Source organism: Motacilla alba, chromosome 1A (genome assembly GCF_015832195.1).
Source record: "Motacilla alba alba isolate MOTALB_02 chromosome 1A, Motacilla_alba_V1.0_pri, whole genome shotgun sequence".
NCBI classification, from domain to species: domain Eukaryota; kingdom Metazoa; phylum Chordata; class Aves; order Passeriformes; family Motacillidae; genus Motacilla; species Motacilla alba.
Window position 1 is genome coordinate 12,838,235 of NC_052031.1, and position 18,748 is coordinate 12,856,982.

The following is an 18,748-nucleotide window of genomic DNA, read 5'->3' on the forward strand; positions in this document are numbered from 1 at the left end:
CAACTTCAGAGAAGCTGAGCCTTTCCACTCTGGTCTGAATTTGTTCTATGGGAAAGCAAACTGATATAACTGCATCATTTTGCTCATCCTCAAAGAAAAAAAATGTATCACCCACGTAGCATCCTTATATCTCATGTGAGACATTCTGAAAAGCCACCAAGACTGACCCAGGGACCCTGGGAGCAGCTGTGGTGCTGGGCTCCCCACTGCAGGATCAGACCTCTCAGCCCTGCCAGATCTAGGTGTACATCCATACTGCAAACTACCCAGCCAACAACAAACTCAGATTTCTGCCATGCATGGCTAAGGACTTCACTAACATAGTGGGAACACCACCTTGGTTGAAGGGGTGCTGATGCCAAAGAGGTGGATTATGACTTAAACAGGAAATTACAGGTTTGATTTCCAAAACTGTTCAGTGCTGGTCTAGCTCTGTTACCACTGAAGCCAGTGTTGAACCTTCCATGGATTTCAAGATAGAAACTCATTCATTGCCTTAGAAAATATTCCTTTCATTTCACTTGAATGAGAGTCAGCATTCATAGTATTTGTATTTCTGCAGAGTTATTTGTCTTGTCTTTTTCAGCAATGGCAAACATGAACAAAAAACCCAATAAAAAACCATGGAAAAAAAATCACTCACAGGAAAATGAATTACTGGTTAGAAATTGACCTCAAAACTCACAATGGAGGGTCGTATTTCATAACAAATACATTCACAGTCACTCTGCAAGTTAGGACCAGAAATTCAACAAATATTTCTTGAATAGCAGGAAAACAAAAAAATTCAAAAAACAAAGGGAGTAAGCAAGAGTTAAAGAGAGAAGATGTACAGGCAGCTCAACCAAACTTTAGCTTTATCAAAAACTTCAACTTTATCAAAAAAGGAAATAATTTTTAGAAAGAAATTAAAGGTTGTATAAATCCCATAGCTGACAAATTTCCTCAAGTTATATACAACTGTTGTATATACAATAAATACACTCTCACAATTTAGCTACCGACCATCAAAACTATTATTTCCCAATTTACTGTTAGATGTTTAGAAGAAGAGACAGCTAGAAATAAAAATGTCTTGACATTGTCATCACAGCTAATAAAAAATGTATCCTGACAGTATAGGCAAAAAAGTGCATTATGTAGGTAAGGGGAAATATCAAAGTCAGAGGTAAATCAATCTACAGGTAAGGTACTGTGCTCACCATCAGCAACTTATGTAGTCAAAGAAGTCAGTCGCTCTTTTTTTTTTTCTTTTACAAAAGTCAAACAATGTGGGGCACTTACCTGCTGCTTCCCTGTATAGATTGAAAGGGAATAACATTCAGAAAGCTTGTTTTGACAACAGGACAGCCACAGAAACATGTCTCTGAAATATTGCAATTATTCACTTATCAAATTAGGGAGCTGTCTGCCTTTTTTTTCTTGAAAATGTCAAACTTGAAACATTTTCTACTGTTGACTGCACTCTCAGTGTATTTTCTCTCTCAAATCTGGTCTGTAAAGTTCTGGGACAAATAATTAGAAACTACTTGAAGGTAAAAGATAGTAATATATGTGCTAATAATTCAAGTTAAGCTATTTCGTTGGAACTTTATTTGGTGCTAAAACATCAAATGATAACTTATGTCTTTAAAACAAATTACCAAAAAAACCCTCTTGGTCATTCTTGGTTCATCACAAGTTCGGAGTGTTTAAAATTAGGAACAGTAAATACTTGAGTATAGCTACTCTCAAATATTTGCATTTTTCACTGATGTTTACAATATGAATAATATATTTGTGAGTTGTTCTAACTCATATTAAATGCAATAGTCACAAGACTGTGTCAGTGCAAATGGGCTATAGACTTAAAGGATCAATAACATGAATAATTACGAAGAAGAATACATTTCTTTTAAATGCTAGACCTCCTAGATGCTTTGAAAATAAGAATTCCCAATATGCACAAAAACGCTTCAGCCAGGAAGAACTCAATATTCTTACTTCAAATTACAGCCTACACCTGGCAGTGTACTCTGACTCGTCTATCCAGACTGTGTGAGCAGGTTGGATGGTTCCACCATCTCCAGAGTGAGTGTCTGCCCGCGGCTCTGCGCGATACCTACATGAAGTTGACACAGCCCGTCCCTGCCGGTGGAGCGATCCAAACGAAGCTGAGGTTGGTGGTTGGGAGATGGCTCACATGGGACGCAACTACGCTGCACATGAACTGGTTTCCAAACTGGTGGTCAGACATAATTCCTAGGAGAAAGGCACAGAGGAAGGAAACAGTAACAAGTGTTAATGGCTCATTGCAAGGTGCTAACAGACCGAGAAATGCATCTGCTGTGTGTTTCATCATGGCAACACGGAATGAAAAAAACCTAGGGGTATGCCAGCAAGTAATTAGAATTAATGCCAATGAAAATACTGGAGCTGGCCTTTGCCTGAGCCAAGGCTGACTTTACATTTACTGCACGGCTCTGTGTATTTACTGCTATTAGTCTTCATGAGGCCAATACCAGAGGAATTGTTTGCATTTTTGAAGGAGGAGCTGGATCACAGCTACTGTAAAACAGTTATTCCATTACCTCATTCACACTCATTACAGATCTAAAAGAAAATAACATGTGAAGCAAAAAAAAAAAAAATAAAAAAAAAAAATAAAAAAATTATTTTAATAAGAAAAATGAAGCTCTTAGAGAAAGGTATTATCTATTTGGGAAAAGTAGATGATCTCTGGATTCAGAAACTCTTCTGATCTAAAGTAAAAGCAGCAACCTTCCACAGTTGTACCAGTACATGTTCCTTTGATTTTTTCTTTTATTTCTTTCTCATACATGCTTCTAATTCATAAATGAATGTAAATGTCATCTATTAATCCCTCCCTCTGGAATTCACTGTAGTTCAACATTAGACAAAAGAACTGTATTTTTAATGTAAAAACAATCTCTGACGGCAATCTTTCTCCCCTTGGAGCCCTTTTGTAGTTACTTACAAAGTAGTGCAAACTTGGTTGTTTTTTTAACAGCCTTTGGCTTAAAGGAAGGCAATCTTACCAGAATGGATCACTGCACCTTTACTCCTACTACATGAAAGAGTAAATGATGAAACTATTCTTTTAAACACAGGTATCAGAAGAGAATGCCTTCTTCCAGGTTACTTCAAATATTGAACCTTCATTTCAGAAAACAGTGACACAGGGTGAAACATTGTTAACAGGATCAAAAGGAAAAGGCAATGGGAGCAGGCACTACTGTGCTGAAAAAGGTCACTGTCAGCTATTTGGTGATTGCATCTCAAAGTTTATAGCGGCTGGTATTTCCCAAATTTGCTTTGGTGGTTGGTCAGTGCCCCTGGGCACTCCATGGCTCACTGCTGTCAATGCTGCTGACCTGCCTCTTCTCACAGTTGTACCCATTGGGGATGAGGCTCAGCCACAGCCCCATTCCCAATCACCACAAACTGTGTGCCTACAATCTCCGAGTCTCAGAATCCTTTATTACTGGGTTTTTGGGAATTCTTCCATAATGTGAATGCAGCGATTTCTCATAAGCCCCCACAGATCCACAGGTGGAAGGAGTTTGCAAGTGAGAGTTTTGCATCAAGGAGGGGGATAAATCCTTCCTAATGCAAGCACACTGCTCCACCGGGTGTCCCCAGGGACTGGATGCCAACAGCACCTTGCATGGAGTGGGGGCTGCCTCACAAGCAAACCCTTTCACATTTTATAGACAAAAGCAATGTCTGAAATCCTGGTCAGGTACTGGTGAGGATGACAGACTATAGCTCAAGGTTATGGATGCTATTTATCCTCAGGGCTATGAAATTCTAAACCAGCTTCAGTTTTTGGGTGGGAGAAATGAGCCACAGTGAATTTAAGTGACTCATCCCAGGAGTGACAGGAGGCAGCAGGTGATGGTAGTGATGCCTGTATTTTTGCAAACAACCACAACCTCCTCATTCAGGGTTTTTCAGTCAGTTCCCCACTGGAAATCCACATGAGATTTTCTGTCATTCACAGTCACAGCTCAAACCCCCAAATAAGCTGAGATCATTGTGTCAGGGTAGTCACAGAGAATGCTCAAACTCCCCTGAATGGAGCCTCTTTTCTGGAGATAGTAGTAGGGAAATCCAGAGAGATGGTATTTTACTGACTCTACTGCAAGAGACTAGATACAGATGAGGTTTGGCCACTTCTTGCCATGCTGTATTGCTTTATTTGCCTTTCTTGCCTTATTGAGAGGGGTGGCAGTAACATCCTTAAGGAATCTCAGTTGACTGGTGCCCAGGCTCCCTGCCCTGCTCTCACTGCTGAAGTCCTGCAGCAGTGCTCTGCTGGGACAGGCATACCCAAAATATGCCCAGAGGGGTCCCTCACAGAGCAAATGCTATTTAGGCAACTGCTTCGCTTTGCCCAGGGTGTCAGGTGGTAACTCTGATTCTTTCCCAAAGCCTGTCCCTGTCTCTGAAGTCTGTGCTAAAGCCAGTGACTTCAGTGCTGTGGGCTGGGGTCTCGGGGCTGCTGCAGGGCACCAGCTCTCAACTCATCATCCCTGGCTGTGCAGAGGGAAACAGCCAGCCCCAGACTATCAGGGTAATTAAATAACAGATGCTGTCAGGGGAGAAGCAGGAGCAGCCCTTCAGTTTGAAGAAATTCCCCTTTCTCCAGAGCCAGCCAAATACAAGGGAGGACAAAGGCTGCCCTAACACATCCCCCAGCCAGGGGACAGGCAGAGCAGCTTGGGAAATGTGACTGCTTCCCTCCTTGGCAGCAACTTGTGAGTTAATGAATTCCCTAGGTTTCAGGCAGTATACTGCAAAAATGTGCCTAATACATCAAACACCTACAACATCTGTGGAGAATTTCTTTTTCCTTTGATTTATGGTTTAAAAAAAGAACAATTTTGCAGTTACAAGAATAAATTCTAAACAAGGAAAAAAACCAAGTCATTCAATTTTTTTTCAGAAAAAAGTCAATGAATAGTACAGCAATCATTCAAATCCCAACTTTATAATTTTATCACCATGTTATCCTTATATTTTAGTAATAATTGATTGTTATATTTTTACAATAAAACAACCCTCCTCATCTGCTGGACCTTTACTGAGTACACCAACTCCATTAAAGAGTTTAGAGCTTTTAAAACATTAATTAAATAATGAAACTTCAGTGAGTGACAGCAATGTTAAAAAACTTTTTCATGCTTAAATTCTAAGGTTTCCTATTGAAAAGATGAACATAAAAATGATAAAAATGCAAAAAGAAAAAAAGAAAAGGAAAATTCAATTGATACTAAGAACTTGCTAAATTAAGGGCAAAGAATATTATTCCACCCTTTTGCTTCCAGTCTTTTTGCAGTCCTTTATCATGGAAGGCAACTCCACCCTTCTCCTCCAGCCCCTCTCCAAACTGGTAAGCTGCTTCTCAGCCTGCCTGTTTGCCTCATAGCAAATTAAAGTACAAAAGTGAAAAAAGAATCTGCTACAAAAACTTGAAATGACTATGAGACAAGCCTGACTATACAGCAGCTCTAAGAACAAAACTGGATCCTGTGTGTACCTCTGGCAGCTTCAGAGTGGCTCAGGTCAATATTGTGTGTAGGCATCTCCCTCACACCCTGGTGACCATTGCAACTACGTACATTCACGTCTTATCTCACAAAGTCTCACAAGCCTCACAAAACTAATAATCTTTAGGTAAAATTTTAAGATCATCCTGTATAAAACTCTAGAAACACTTCAGCAAAAAATCAAGTGTTTCCATGTGACTGAATGCATACTGAAATGTTCAAAGTTTTGTGAGAGGTACCCATCCAAAGCCTAAAACGTGCTGCATGCAAAGAAGCTGTTAGCACCTCTCTGAACTCCCTTTGCCTTGGTTTTTACAGTGGGCACTCCTCATAATGACATGCTGCAGATGTCTTTCTAGATCCTCCACCCCCTAAAATTTCTGAAGCTTTAGGAGTCTCAGTATGATCTGTATAATGTAATATAACCATTGGTCATGTAATATAACCATTACAACCATTCAAATCCCAGACATGCTTTGTACCTGCCAACAGCACTGCTAGGACAGAAATTAGACATTCTCAGTCCCTGTCAAGAGAGAACTCAGCGGCTGTTTTTATTGTGTAAACTTTAAACAAAATGTGCTTAGCCCTGTTCAATACACTACCTATAGTCACTGAATCAAAGAACTTCTATGTGAAGAGGTAGATTTCAAGGGATAAAATTAATACAGGAAATGCAGGGATAGAGAAAAATGTTGGAAGGAAAAGCTTAGGTAAAGTCAGATGATACATACATAACTTAAATCTTTAAATGTTTAAAATTATTTAATTGATAATCAGAACCACTAGTGGGGCTGTAACAACAAATGCAGGGAAATATTTTGCTTCTTTTATAAGATGACATACACAAAGATGTGCGAGATGAGAAAATGGCAGTCCACAAATGCCCAAATTCAGGTGTTGATCCTGAACTCATAATTACTTTCACCTTGTTGTGTAGCCTCTCCAAAAGGGAGAACCATAGATTATAGCAGCCATTCTTCCATTTGGGCCCCTGGAAGAAAAAAAGATGATCTTTTCTAGTGATAGAGCTTGGGAAGCAAGCTCTATCTAATGATACAGATAAATGTACCATTAGATGCAGGAAAGAGTCACATCTTTCTCTGCTTTGCAAGTCTGAGAAACGTGGATCTGCAATAGCTCTGACTTTCACCCCGTGTTATGTAACTACATAATGTTCTGTATTACAACATGACATATCCTCCTTAGAAAAGAGTTTTCTAAACCAGAACTTCATACAAGGAGCTCGTCTGCATGTCAAGGTCCCTTCATTTTAGCTAAGGCTCAATAGAATTTCCAATGATGAACCAGATGGTGGCTAGGTACCATTTCCTATTTACTACATGAATTGAGTATGATATTAAACAAGAGAGTGAATGTTAAATACAGGCGTAAAATGAATGACCACATTTTGGCTTTGCTGCTTCTCAAGTGATTATCTGCTACATGCTTCCATTTTTCAAGATATGTGTAAGCGAGAGCAAAATGACAAACATAAAATATTGATGAAAATCCAAGAAGAAAAAGCTCCAAGTAACAAAATAACTCTGGTATCTTTGAGAAAGCAATAATTCCTGATTAGGAGATAATAAATTTGAGTCAGAAATAGAAATTTTCAAATTACATTTTGCATTATGCAAAAATAAAGTACCTAGCCCTAAGAACCATCTCTTCCATTGGGAAACAGAGCTGGAGGCCTACATTCCCCATCCAGGCTCGAGCATCTCAAAGGGTGATCTACAAATCCACAAGGTAAGCACAGTTCTGTCTGGTGTTACAAAGCAGGGAATGGTGCAAAAGCGACTGTGCCTGAAAACACCTCCTGTGCTGAATCCCATGCAGAAGTGGCCAAAGCAGGGCTTGCTACTTGTTTTCCCCATGCAGCACCAGGGACTTGTTCTGAGGGGATGATTATTTTTTTTCAAAATGGAAAGATGCTGGTAGCCTTTTTTTTATTATTATCAATTAAAGTAATCACTTTGGCAGGGTGCTTGTGCCCACAGTCTCTACTCTCCAGAAGCACATCCTCTCAATGAAACTGAACATCAGTTGCACAGAGAGGTGCCCCCACTCTCCTGTCACATGGAAGGCCACACCACTCAGATGCAGGAGTGCTGGGACAAGTGGCAACTTTGTGCCACTAACAAGGAGCCTGGTTCCTCAGTAAAATCCCTGCAGAACCAAGGTCCTCTGCAAGTTCAGGGGAAGCTGTGTGCCTCTCCACGTAGTTTGAGGTGCAGCAGAGGCCCCAGCACAGCTGGACTGGTGGCTGGCAAGACATGAACTCACAGAAAGCCAAGTGGAGACCTTAAGGAACATTTTAGGATAAAAATCTGAATGTATATAGACATTAAGTGCTATCTATTTACAGCTGCTAAAGCTGCAGCTTTCAGACCACGTTTTCAGAGGTAGGAACTTCCCTTTATCCTGTGTATCTTCAGATGTTTAAAGGATCTTTTTGAGTCTTACCTGTAAACATATGTAAAAATGAAATATATGTTTTCACTGAATGCTACAGAGAGTGAAATAATGCCAGAGTTTTAGTTCTTGGAAGAATATTTGAGCAACATCCTTAAAGAGGTATGAACCCCTTCAGGACCCTGCAATGTAGTCTTAAAATTTTAGAACTAGTGATGGGAAGAAAATCAAATTGCTCCCTGTTTTTTGGTGGGTTTTGTCTTTAAAAAAAAAATCCCACCAAAATGTTTAAGGAAAACATCAATAATCCATGTTAAAAGGACCAGTGGGAGGAAAGAAATATCTGGAGCTGGTAACTATACTTTCTAAAGCATGAACACAGATGTACAGTTGTGAGCTCATGAAGTTTTTACCCAAGCAAGTGGCCAGCTAAAGGTTTCTAAAGTTGCAAGTTCATTTCAACTGGAGTAAAAGTGCAGAATATGGTCCTAAGTGAACTGCACCCACCCAGCTGAAATACTCTGCTGCCAATTGATTTTTGGGAGGTGATTTCATTCTGCTTCACAGGAAAAAACACATCTCATTTGACAGAGTGTAACAGACTGCTAAAGCACTTGGTAGCCCTTGTGATCAATTAAGGGTCAGGATGGTTTGATAAATTATTCAAGAGTATGAAGAAAGAAAAGACTAGCAACCAACAGATACATTCCTCCCACCCAGCAATGTGTTATCTTTATCTTTCTTGAAGTCAGGTGTTTGTTTCATTATTATTATTGCTACTACTTCACTATTAAATAATAAATCCTTTCACTATCTGCAATGCTGGGGGAGGGAAATACCATCCACATGTTAATCAGAACACTAGGAAAAAAACAGATATGTGTATAACAGCCTAATAAAGTCTGTCTCTAAAATCCCTAAGTCCTTCTGTGGTCAGGAGAAAACCAGAGCCTGAGAACAGCAACCTGATTCTTCAGAGGGTACCACTGTGCTGAATTGACTCACACTTAAGATAAGAAGCATGGGTTTTATGACCTTTTTTCCCCATATGTGAAATGTATATGTATTTTCTTTATAGTTCTGAAAACAATAATTTATTGCAAGTTCGCATTTGAATTACATTCCCAAATTGGTATTCAGAGAAGCAGTTCAGTTTAGGGCTTTTAGGTGCTTACAGGAGAAGTGCTTTATATCCACATTTGTGAATATTTACTGAAGCAAGCCCTTCACTAGAAACAGAGGTTTGCAGGAATGAACAGATAAACAGATTCTTGAAAATTGGCTGTGAAAGGGAGGATATATTTTTTGCTTAATCTCACTTTTAATGTTTTTCTTTAAGGGGATTGTTGATCAAAACTTTTGAGCACCTTTTGTTAGAACCTACTTAGGGTTATAATTTCATCTCAGGGATTTATGAGTACTGCTCTCATTAAACCTAACAGGAGCTACACATATGAAAATTGTGGAGAATGGGGAGGGAGAATTGTGGAATGGGGAGAATTGTGGAAATGTGGAATTGTGGAGAATATCCCCTTTCTACAGCATAATTCCCAGGACACTGACTGAGTCCCTTGTGTAATGTGTGACTTGGCTCCACGAGTCAGGGGAATGGGGTGGTGAGACCCTGGTCTGCAGCATCTTGGTAGTTTCAGGCCATTGTCAAAAGGGATGAGAAGACAATTTACTGCTGAAATCTGAGTGCTCCATGGAGAGCAACATGGCACTAAGTGCTCCAAGGCAAGTAGATTTAGTAACAGTAAACAGGGACCAGCAGTAATATAAATAGAAAATGCTAATAAGTTACTGTGTTTCCGAAATACAGAAGAAGAAAAAAATCTATTTCCAAAGGCTTGAGCCAAAATCTATTTTAAATGTTTTCCTAATGGTCCCAGAATGTTTTATAATAGCAACTTATATATATTTCTTTATAGACCTGTTAGGCCAATACCTTCATTCTGGACTTTTCACAGTTTCTATTTTAGCACCAAATTCCAGTTTATTCTGTTGAAGGAAAGCAACTGTCCCTGGTTTGCACCCACTTTTAAAAAAAATTTTACTGTATTTGACTGGTGTCTCATCCATATGAGCAGCTCTCATACAACTTCCAAAAAATACAGCATTGTTCTGAATCTTTCTACTTTGCAAACATAAATCTTTGTCTCATGAGCCAAACATGAGACACTCTGCTTGATAGGGCTTATACCAGTGACAAATGTGAGAAAGGGACACCTTGTTATCACACCAGACATCTGCTCCCACCAGACTCATTGTCAGAGCCAGCAGTAACCACATCCTTCTCCTTACAGCAGCAACAATTCACCACAGCAGCGCTGGAGCCCCTGGAATTGCCCTGAATTTGCTTTAGTGGAGGTGAAGCAGCCTTAATTGACAACACCATCCTGACCCACTCACTTAAACAGAGCCATGAACCAAACAAACCTCCCTGCTGACCAGAGCAAGGAACATCAAGTGATACACTGCTGTGCAATAACTAGAAATTCACTGCACGGGTCAGTAGAAATGTAACTGCCCAGCACTCATCTATAAACACATGCATCCTGATTGGATCTAATGCACCTAGAAAGCACCAAGTTGTTATTTTTTAAAATAAACTAGTCTTCACCCCAGACTCAGCTGAGCAGGTCTGAGTGGTTTGCAGTGACAACATCCCCTCTTGTCTATATGGTTGCTGGTGGCACCTCCTGGTATCCTGTTTGCTCTTCTATAGCCTAGCATGACTAATTAGAATAATGGCTTTACCTACAAAAGCCTAAATCTCTCTTTAATTTATTCAAAAAGAACTTAATGGTTTCTGGCAGCAGTCTGCCTTGTAAGGCATTTCCTCTGTTTTGATCCTTCGCCCGCAGCCGTGTTTTGCGTTTGCCCTCATTGCTGTCACTGCCTCAGTCACTGCAGGAGCCGCTCTGCGCCTCCTATCCTGGCTGCACTTGCACTGTCCCTAATTACTCCTTATATCCCTGTTACCAACATTACTGGTGAACTCTGATGCTTTAAAATTGATAGTTTCCTCCAAGGCAAATTAAGTCAGTCAAACCAATCAATAATGATAACTACATAATGAAACCAGAGGGACTTCCAAATAAATCTTTCCAGATGGAGTATTTATCATTTGCAGACGTCTCCTCCTGTTTTGGAGTGATGTTGTTAACAGGAAGCCATCTTGTTTTATCCCCCAATTCCTTATCTCAGATGATCTGAAAGTCAACTTGAAATCATATTGTGTTCTCTGGGTTAGCTGGGATAGAGTTGGTTTTCTTCCTAGTGCTGTGTTTTGTGTAAAACATGAGAGTAACATTGATAACACACTGACTTTTCAGTGTTGCTCAGTAGTGCTGATCCCTGAGTCAAGGACTTTCAGTGTCTCGTGCTCTGCCAGGGAGCAGGTGCACAAGAAACCAGGACGAGAATGGCCAGGACAGCTGACTCAAACTGGACAAAGGGATTTTCCATACCATAGGATGTCATGCCCAGTCTATAAACGGGGGACTTGGCTGGGAAGAGCCAATCACTGCTCAGGGATGGGAGGGACGTTGGTCAGCGGGTGGTGAACAATTGTATTGGCACTATTTGTTTTTTTCCCCTTGGGTTTTATTTCTCTCTTCCTTTTTCATTTTCATTATTATATTTTACTTCATTTCAATTACTAAACTGTTCTGATCTCAAACCATGAGTTTTACCTTTTTCTGATTCTCTCCCCCATCTCAGGGAGTGTGAGAGGGTTGGAAAGTGAGCGAGTGGCTCACTGCAGTTGGAGTCTGGGGTAAAACTATAAAGTGTACAGAAGCCGTGGTTTGTCCCTCACCAGTATCAACTGCAAAATCTCCACAGAACTGGAGACAAGAGGCATTTTCCATTCAGAGGAGCAGCTCTGGAGGTGCTCCAGGTCTCATGATCCCCCTTGCCACAGCTGGGCTTACAGCAGCCTCAGCTATACCTACACTGGGGTGACCCTATGTAAGGCCTCCTGCAGCCCCAGGGGCCCTTGCTGGGACACTGAAGTGACCTGTGACACAGCCAGTCCCACAGTCTCTGGGAGACTTTTGGGACACCTGAGCCTCATGAAAGCCTATCTGCTCTGGAAAGATGGCATGCAGGCAGGAGAGATGTCTGTCAGGGAAAAGCCAGCTGAGGTAATGGCAGACTGTGGTTTTATCTTCATGCGTTTATACATGGCCAACCACTAACACATGTGCCATTTGTACCTCCAGTGCTTGTAACACTGAGATCAAGAGTCAGGATGTTTGCCTTTTTCAGCAGCTGACACCAGTTACACAACGGTGCTGATTTGCTACAAATTCCTCCGAATTCAAAAATACAAAAACCAGAACAGTAAAGTTGCATAATGGGCACCATGGCCATTCTCAGCCTCTGCAAAGGGGTGAAGAGAGCAGAGGAATCACTGACCAAGTTGGTGGGAGAGTTAAAGGAGAAGTGGGGCTGGAAAAATGGTATTATGGAGTAATGGAGTAATTTCAATTAAAGTTGTCAATCTCCAGGAGTTTTTTTTTTGAAAGTATGCTGAAATTTAGTGCTGCTGGCTGAAATCCACCAGTATCTCTGTCCAGATCAAACTAGTGTGGAAGGAAGCACAGTCCTGTACACCACTTGTATGCTCCACAGATATACTGATGTATCAGGAAAAAGCCTGACTGATTTTCCTCCTCTGAGGCCACAAATCTATTAAATTGATAGCTTTTACAGCACAAACACAGCTTTTATAGCACTGATAGCTTTTAGAAGGCATTAAGTCTGGGCTAAAGCATTCCTGGGAAGGTGAGTGTGCTCTGTGTGCTGGGTACCAGCAGCAGGATGTGGGAGCCCAGAGCGACAGCCAGCCTGGCTGAGACCCCATCCCTCACCAGCACCTGACTGACCCCAACAGGGTGAACTCAGTCAGTCTCACCTCACTGCCACCAGAGACATGCACAGGGGCAATAGTGGCAGAAGGTTTGATATTCAGGTACTCAGTAAAGCTGGAGTGTGAAAATCAAACGGTTTCCCTGCCACACATTGCTCATGCTTTCTTTCATCACGAAAACAGAAATATGATCTGTGATTTAAAGACTTTTGTGGTATTTTTGGAAAAAATTGAAAAGGAAAATGAAAAATTCCTTTTCTACAAACATACAAAAAATTGCTTTAATTCTCTATGCATATTTAACATCTCTTTTAACAATTTACAGGACAAAACAGAAAGTCTGAAAATTGTTCCCTTTCTCTTGTAAAATGTGCAGTAATTTATTTTGCCTCCTGGTTTATCTTAAATAGTGCAATGATCCAATTCTTTGCAGCTTCATAATGCTTCTTCCCCACTGGTCAGCAATGGACCACAATGTTAAGAGTATTACAAAGGGAAGAGCAGCACAGTCAGTAGGCTGAATTTCTGCCCACTGAAGGCAGAATGGCACCCATAAGAAGAAAACTCCTAAAAAAATATATTTCAAGCTAAGTAACATGAGCAGCAGCAAAAAATTTCAGGAAACAAAATCTAAATACAAAGCTCTACACACCAAAGGAGGCAAAAATAATCACAGCCAGCAAGCTCAGAAGGGAAGCAAATTATTTTCCTAATTCATTCCCACATTACTACTTTTACTCTAGTGACAAAAAAGTCACCCATGAAAAAAAACCTGATGCATTGTCCTCTGCCATATGGTATGTATTAAGACATGTATACCATAAGCAAAAATTGTAACACTGAAGTTTTGTTTCTATCTGACACCACACACAGTCAGTCAAGAATCACAAGAATGCAAAGAAAGGCTACATTTCATTCCTTTGCCTGAAACTTACTGCTAGACAAAACATCATCAACCCTCAACATGTAAAAGCACTTCCAGATCAGATATAAGACAGGAAAATAAAAGCAATCTACCAAGAACAGTAACCCTCTTATAAACTGTCAGTCAATGTTAACCAAAACTCCTGGGGAAAAATACTGCAGTTATTGGAGTCTGCGTCCTCAGAAGAGCAGTTTATGACTAAATGGTCAATGCTGATCTCCTGCAGTCATTTAATGTTCAATATAGGATCTTAAAATTTAGTCCTGGGGGTGCTGCCATGAAGCTGGCGTTGGGTTGGCCCAGAGGCAGGGCTGTGTCCCCCAGAATGACGCTCACTGCTCCACGCACCTGGTGGAGCTGCAGCCCCTGCTGCGCTTGGTGTCCTATGCACTTAGGGAAAACAAAATTAAAACGGAATACAATATTCACCTCTGAATCCTAATCAAGGCTCATCTGATAGCAGCCAATGTAACAACATGCATGAAAATTAAGGGTGCTACAGAAATAGGGTGCAGAGCTCTCTACTACATGACTCCCAAATCAACTCATGGTTTTGCTGAAAAGAAGAAAGCTTTATCCAGACCTGTGGAAATATGAGGACACCACCAAACTAAAGATCATGCGTAAGAAGGTCTGAGTTGCATTTTAGAATTTGGGATGGAAATGGAAAAAATATTTGGACTCCAGATGTGGGGTGTGAGTGTGAGCCGAGCATCCTGGGCGCTCCCATTGCACCAGCTAGATGCTTGAATTTAGTCTTAAAACTTGCTTGCTTCAGTTCCATGAATGAACACTTAGCTGAAAGCTCGCCTCTCCCAGCTGATGCCCCCCACTGAGGCTGTAGTCGGATAAATGTTCCAAGATTTTACTGTGGATTTAAAAAGGGTTTAAAGAATATGCTAAGTCAAAGTAACACCCAAGGGACTTACACTAGAGAGCTGCAGTCCCATTAATGTATAAAGAGAAGGCAAAAATGTAAAGATAAAACATGGCTCTGCTTTTCGATGTGCTAATCTGCCCTTAAAAAGAAAAATACCTTGAAGAGCTGCAGGTCTGTTGGGACGTTCACCCCTTCAGTATTGTTTTGCAACAAAAAAAGAGTGTGTGTTTCACTCAGGGAGAAATTTAACTTTACATCTCAAGGTCTCAAATATATTTTTTCCTGTTCAAGGCAGATTAGCAGTTTGGAAAATGAGAAGGTTTCCTAATTTACATTAATCTCAGCCCTGCCACGCATGCTAATTGAGGTGTTTTCTTCTGGGACTTCCAGATACTTTGCAATTGTGTCTTTGCTCTTGCACACTCTAACATCAGCTCTCATCAGCTCCCAGTCCTTCTCCACATGTCCATGTTCTCTAAGCTGGCACTGGTTTTCTTGGATAGCATCTATTGATTTATGAATGGAGATGGTTCTTCTGGGTCCTGCCACTGATTGATAAAATAGTATATAAAAGGATATTTCTGGTAAATAAATGCTTACCAAATCTGCATAGATTAGGGAGTTTCCCACAGATCTACAACTATGGGCCAAATATGCCAAATAGTTTGATCTGAAAGAATGTGGCATCCTAAACCTGACTAACAGAGCATACTTTGTGCAGTTTCCAAATCATCCATTGAGGAAGGATATTGCATTGCTTAAACTGCTTCTTGGGTAGATTGAAGCCATGCCATACAAGTGAATCCAAAGGGTGACAGAGCCATTCCAGAGGGAGGCTGAAGACAGCACCATGGTGGCCACCCAGGGAACAAGCTACATGTCTACAAGTTCACAAAAACATGGAGGATTGGGGAATGCCTGTGTCCTGCTCCCTGCAAAAATATTTATTGTATAATATTTGTGATCACTAATTGTGCTGTAATGAATTTATGTACTCCACACTTCTAACGCTGCCTGGCCTTTATTTTGCAATTTATCTCAACAAATCCCTGTACTTCCCTTTGAAATAACTTCTATCATTAGTTTTTCACCTATTTTGCATTTAAATGTTTTGAAAACAAGCACTGCACAAGTGGAGCTGCAGGCTGTCCTGGCAATATGTCAAAAGCTCCGGGGCTGCCAGTGCTGTGCGTATGGATGTGTTATTTTTCTGGGGTGATAGATACAGTTTTATTATTCTGCACAGAGGTGTATGCAGCGTAGTACAAAGTACAGATAGCTCTTTGGAAACGACATCTAAGCTTCAATAAGATGGCCATAGAGACTTAGTGATAATGGAAAGACCAAAAACATGCAATATGATCTTCCAGCTTTTGAACGCTTCTTTTTGCCGCGTTCATTCTTAAATGGTACATTTAAGAGATCCTTTAAAATACCAAATTAAGGAAATAAAGCATTTTATCACACACAAACCCTGACATTTCATGACATAAGCACAGATCTGTCCAACCCATACCAACAACTTATACCACTTGAACCAGCTATTGTAAGATAGTTAAGTTTGGGTATGCTGAAGTCACTTTTCTGAACAATTAGGCTCCTGTGAGCAGCTCCAAATTGTCTTTCAGCTCACTTCAATTTACATCAGCTACTGATAAGAATATATTAAATTGTAAAACTTATGTAAAAACTGAGTAAACACTTGAGCCCCGGATAACTCCCACGGGATGGGCCCAGACCACTTGAACTTTAAATGCATAATGAGGGAGTCCTCACAGAGCAAACAGTTACAGTCCTTTTATAAACAACATGGAGAGATGGGTGCTTGGGATGGGCTCCACAGAAAGCTATCTATAACTTATGTCCCATTCAGTTTTCAAGAATTCCTTGATAATAAGGATTGCAGAGAGCAAAAACTTAATATATACAACAAAAAGATTGTGATCCCCATAGTCAGCCCTCCAGTATAACTATTTCCAAGAAAATTAAGGAAAGAAATCTTTTTCTTGCTAGAAGTCAGCTTTTATTGTATTATCAAAAAAAGGTCTCTTGATGGAGATAACAGCCTGTGAGCTGAAACAAATTCCCAATATTCACTGAAGATGTAGCATTCAGAATTTTAAAATCTTTTTTTGCCTAGTTCTACTCACTCTGTGCAAACTGCAATTTTCAATGAGATGTAACATGGATTACTTCAGGAGAAACATGCCATTAGGGATAGCTATCTCAGTAAATTTCATTTGCTTTCAAAGTGGGAAAAAAGTAAGATTTGCTGGAAAATTGGTCCCAGAAGAACATTAATAACAAAAAGGTGGAATTGAAGAGAGGCCATGATCGATCTCTGAACAGTAGTGGGTGGGCAGGTTGGTTTTTGTGCTCTCTGGTGTGCTTTGAAATCATGAAGATAACAAAAAGATGCTATATTAGTACAGAAAATTTGAAAATAACCTTCAAGACAAATCTTTGCTGCTGAAGGGGGATCGTTTTAATGTGATGTTTTATTCATAAAAAATGAATGTATGGCTATATTCAAAGCTGAGCCTGAAATGTGTCAGACCATTTGGACAAGAAAGTAATAGCTAAATGACTACATCTGTACAAGCATGGTTGTAGATATAAGTATGCTCCACACCAGTATAGGTCTTCTTACAGGAAAAATGAATCAGCTACTACAGTATCTGATGGCTTTATCCTGTTAGAATTGGATCTCTGCTAGAGAATATACCAGTTTGATCACAGCTTCCTTCCTGGAGCTCCTGTTGTTACATCAGTACTCATTTTTTGTGCATAAAATACCTCTTAAAATCCAGTATACCATAGAAAATCTTATTTTAGAACTTCTGAGACATCTGTCCAGAGGATATTTCCTGAAGGAAAGCCTTTCTTTGGTCAGATGGTCTAAGCAGGAATAGCAGTACTTTTGCTTTGAGCCTTATGCTTTTCCCATGGAGCTTTACTGAACTCTAATGTGCATGGTCATGAAGTTCTTCCTTATAACTATTCAAAGAAAGAACATCCTATTCTTCACTCCTTTCTAAAGGGCCACCAATGGATTGTGCTACATTCAATTAAAAAATGCAGCTATGCCACCCATTGCAGCACATTCCAGGAGTGTTGACTGAATGGAAGGCAGATTTACAAACTTTTTATGCACTTTGTAAAAACTCATACCAAACTCAACATCTGAGTTCTTGGGTTAATTTTTCACACTTTGATTTAAATAGCTTCATTTGAACAGGTAATTGCTCTGGTCTCATGCTTACTTCTTCCTCACTCCCACTGCTTCAGCAAACATCCTTCCCCTCAACCTCTGCACCATCCCATTCTTTCTGCTCTGCTTCCACACTGTCTGTAGACCTCAAATATCCCTGTCCTCAAGTAGCTCTCAAATGACAGTCCCCATGACAGGACTGCAGAACAGAGCTATCTTCATCTTCCTTCTTGAGAAGAAAGGGAGAGAGGTAAATATCAAACAGCCAATTCCAAGGCAAACCTTCAGGGTTCACAAAATCCAGCATATATTGGTCAGAATTTTTTCTGTCATCAATTTTCTCACAAAACCAAGAGCAAAGGTAAAACCTTTCAAATCCTCGGGTGACTTCTGGAAATAAAATGACCCACAAAGAATGAAAAATGTCATTTCATGACAATGTACCATCACTAAAAGAGCACCTTTCCCTGTGTTGCTCAGCCATTTGGCTGAAATCTGCAGAATTCCAGTTTGGCTCATGACAATTGTTGATTCTCTTTGTGTCATACCCATTATTTGAAAGCCTTGCTGTTTTCAGTGTCATCTGAACATAACTGGCCTATGTTGTGATTAAACTTTGATCAAGTTTTTAATGGGATCTCAGAGGAAAACAGTCTTTGACTAACATGTATTATTCTGCATGCATTAATCAAGTGAATTTTTGTTTAACTGATGGAATTTCACATAATAGCTACTCTTCTCCATTGTTAATTACCAGAGCAGAAAAATAATAGAATCTGATTTCACTGAAATAATACTTTTGTTTTCAGAATATTCTGAAACTTTTATTTTAATGTTCAACTTTGATTAATTTAGTTTCAAAATACCATTTTTAGTCTTTCCT

At 40.1% G+C, this 18,748-nt stretch overlaps 1 protein-coding gene across 2 annotated transcripts in view; it reads right to left on the reverse strand.

The window, feature by feature from the left end:
• RELN (reelin) overlaps positions 1-18,748 on the reverse strand; it is a 278,635-nt gene that overhangs the window by 195,302 nt on the left and 64,585 nt on the right. For both annotated transcript variants that reach the window (XM_038155700.1, XM_038155699.1), the window contains exon 3: positions 2,106-2,241. In XM_038155700.1, the coding sequence (XP_038011628.1) occupies positions 2,106-2,241 (136 nt within the window). The remainder of the gene's footprint in view (positions 1-2,105; positions 2,242-18,748) is intronic.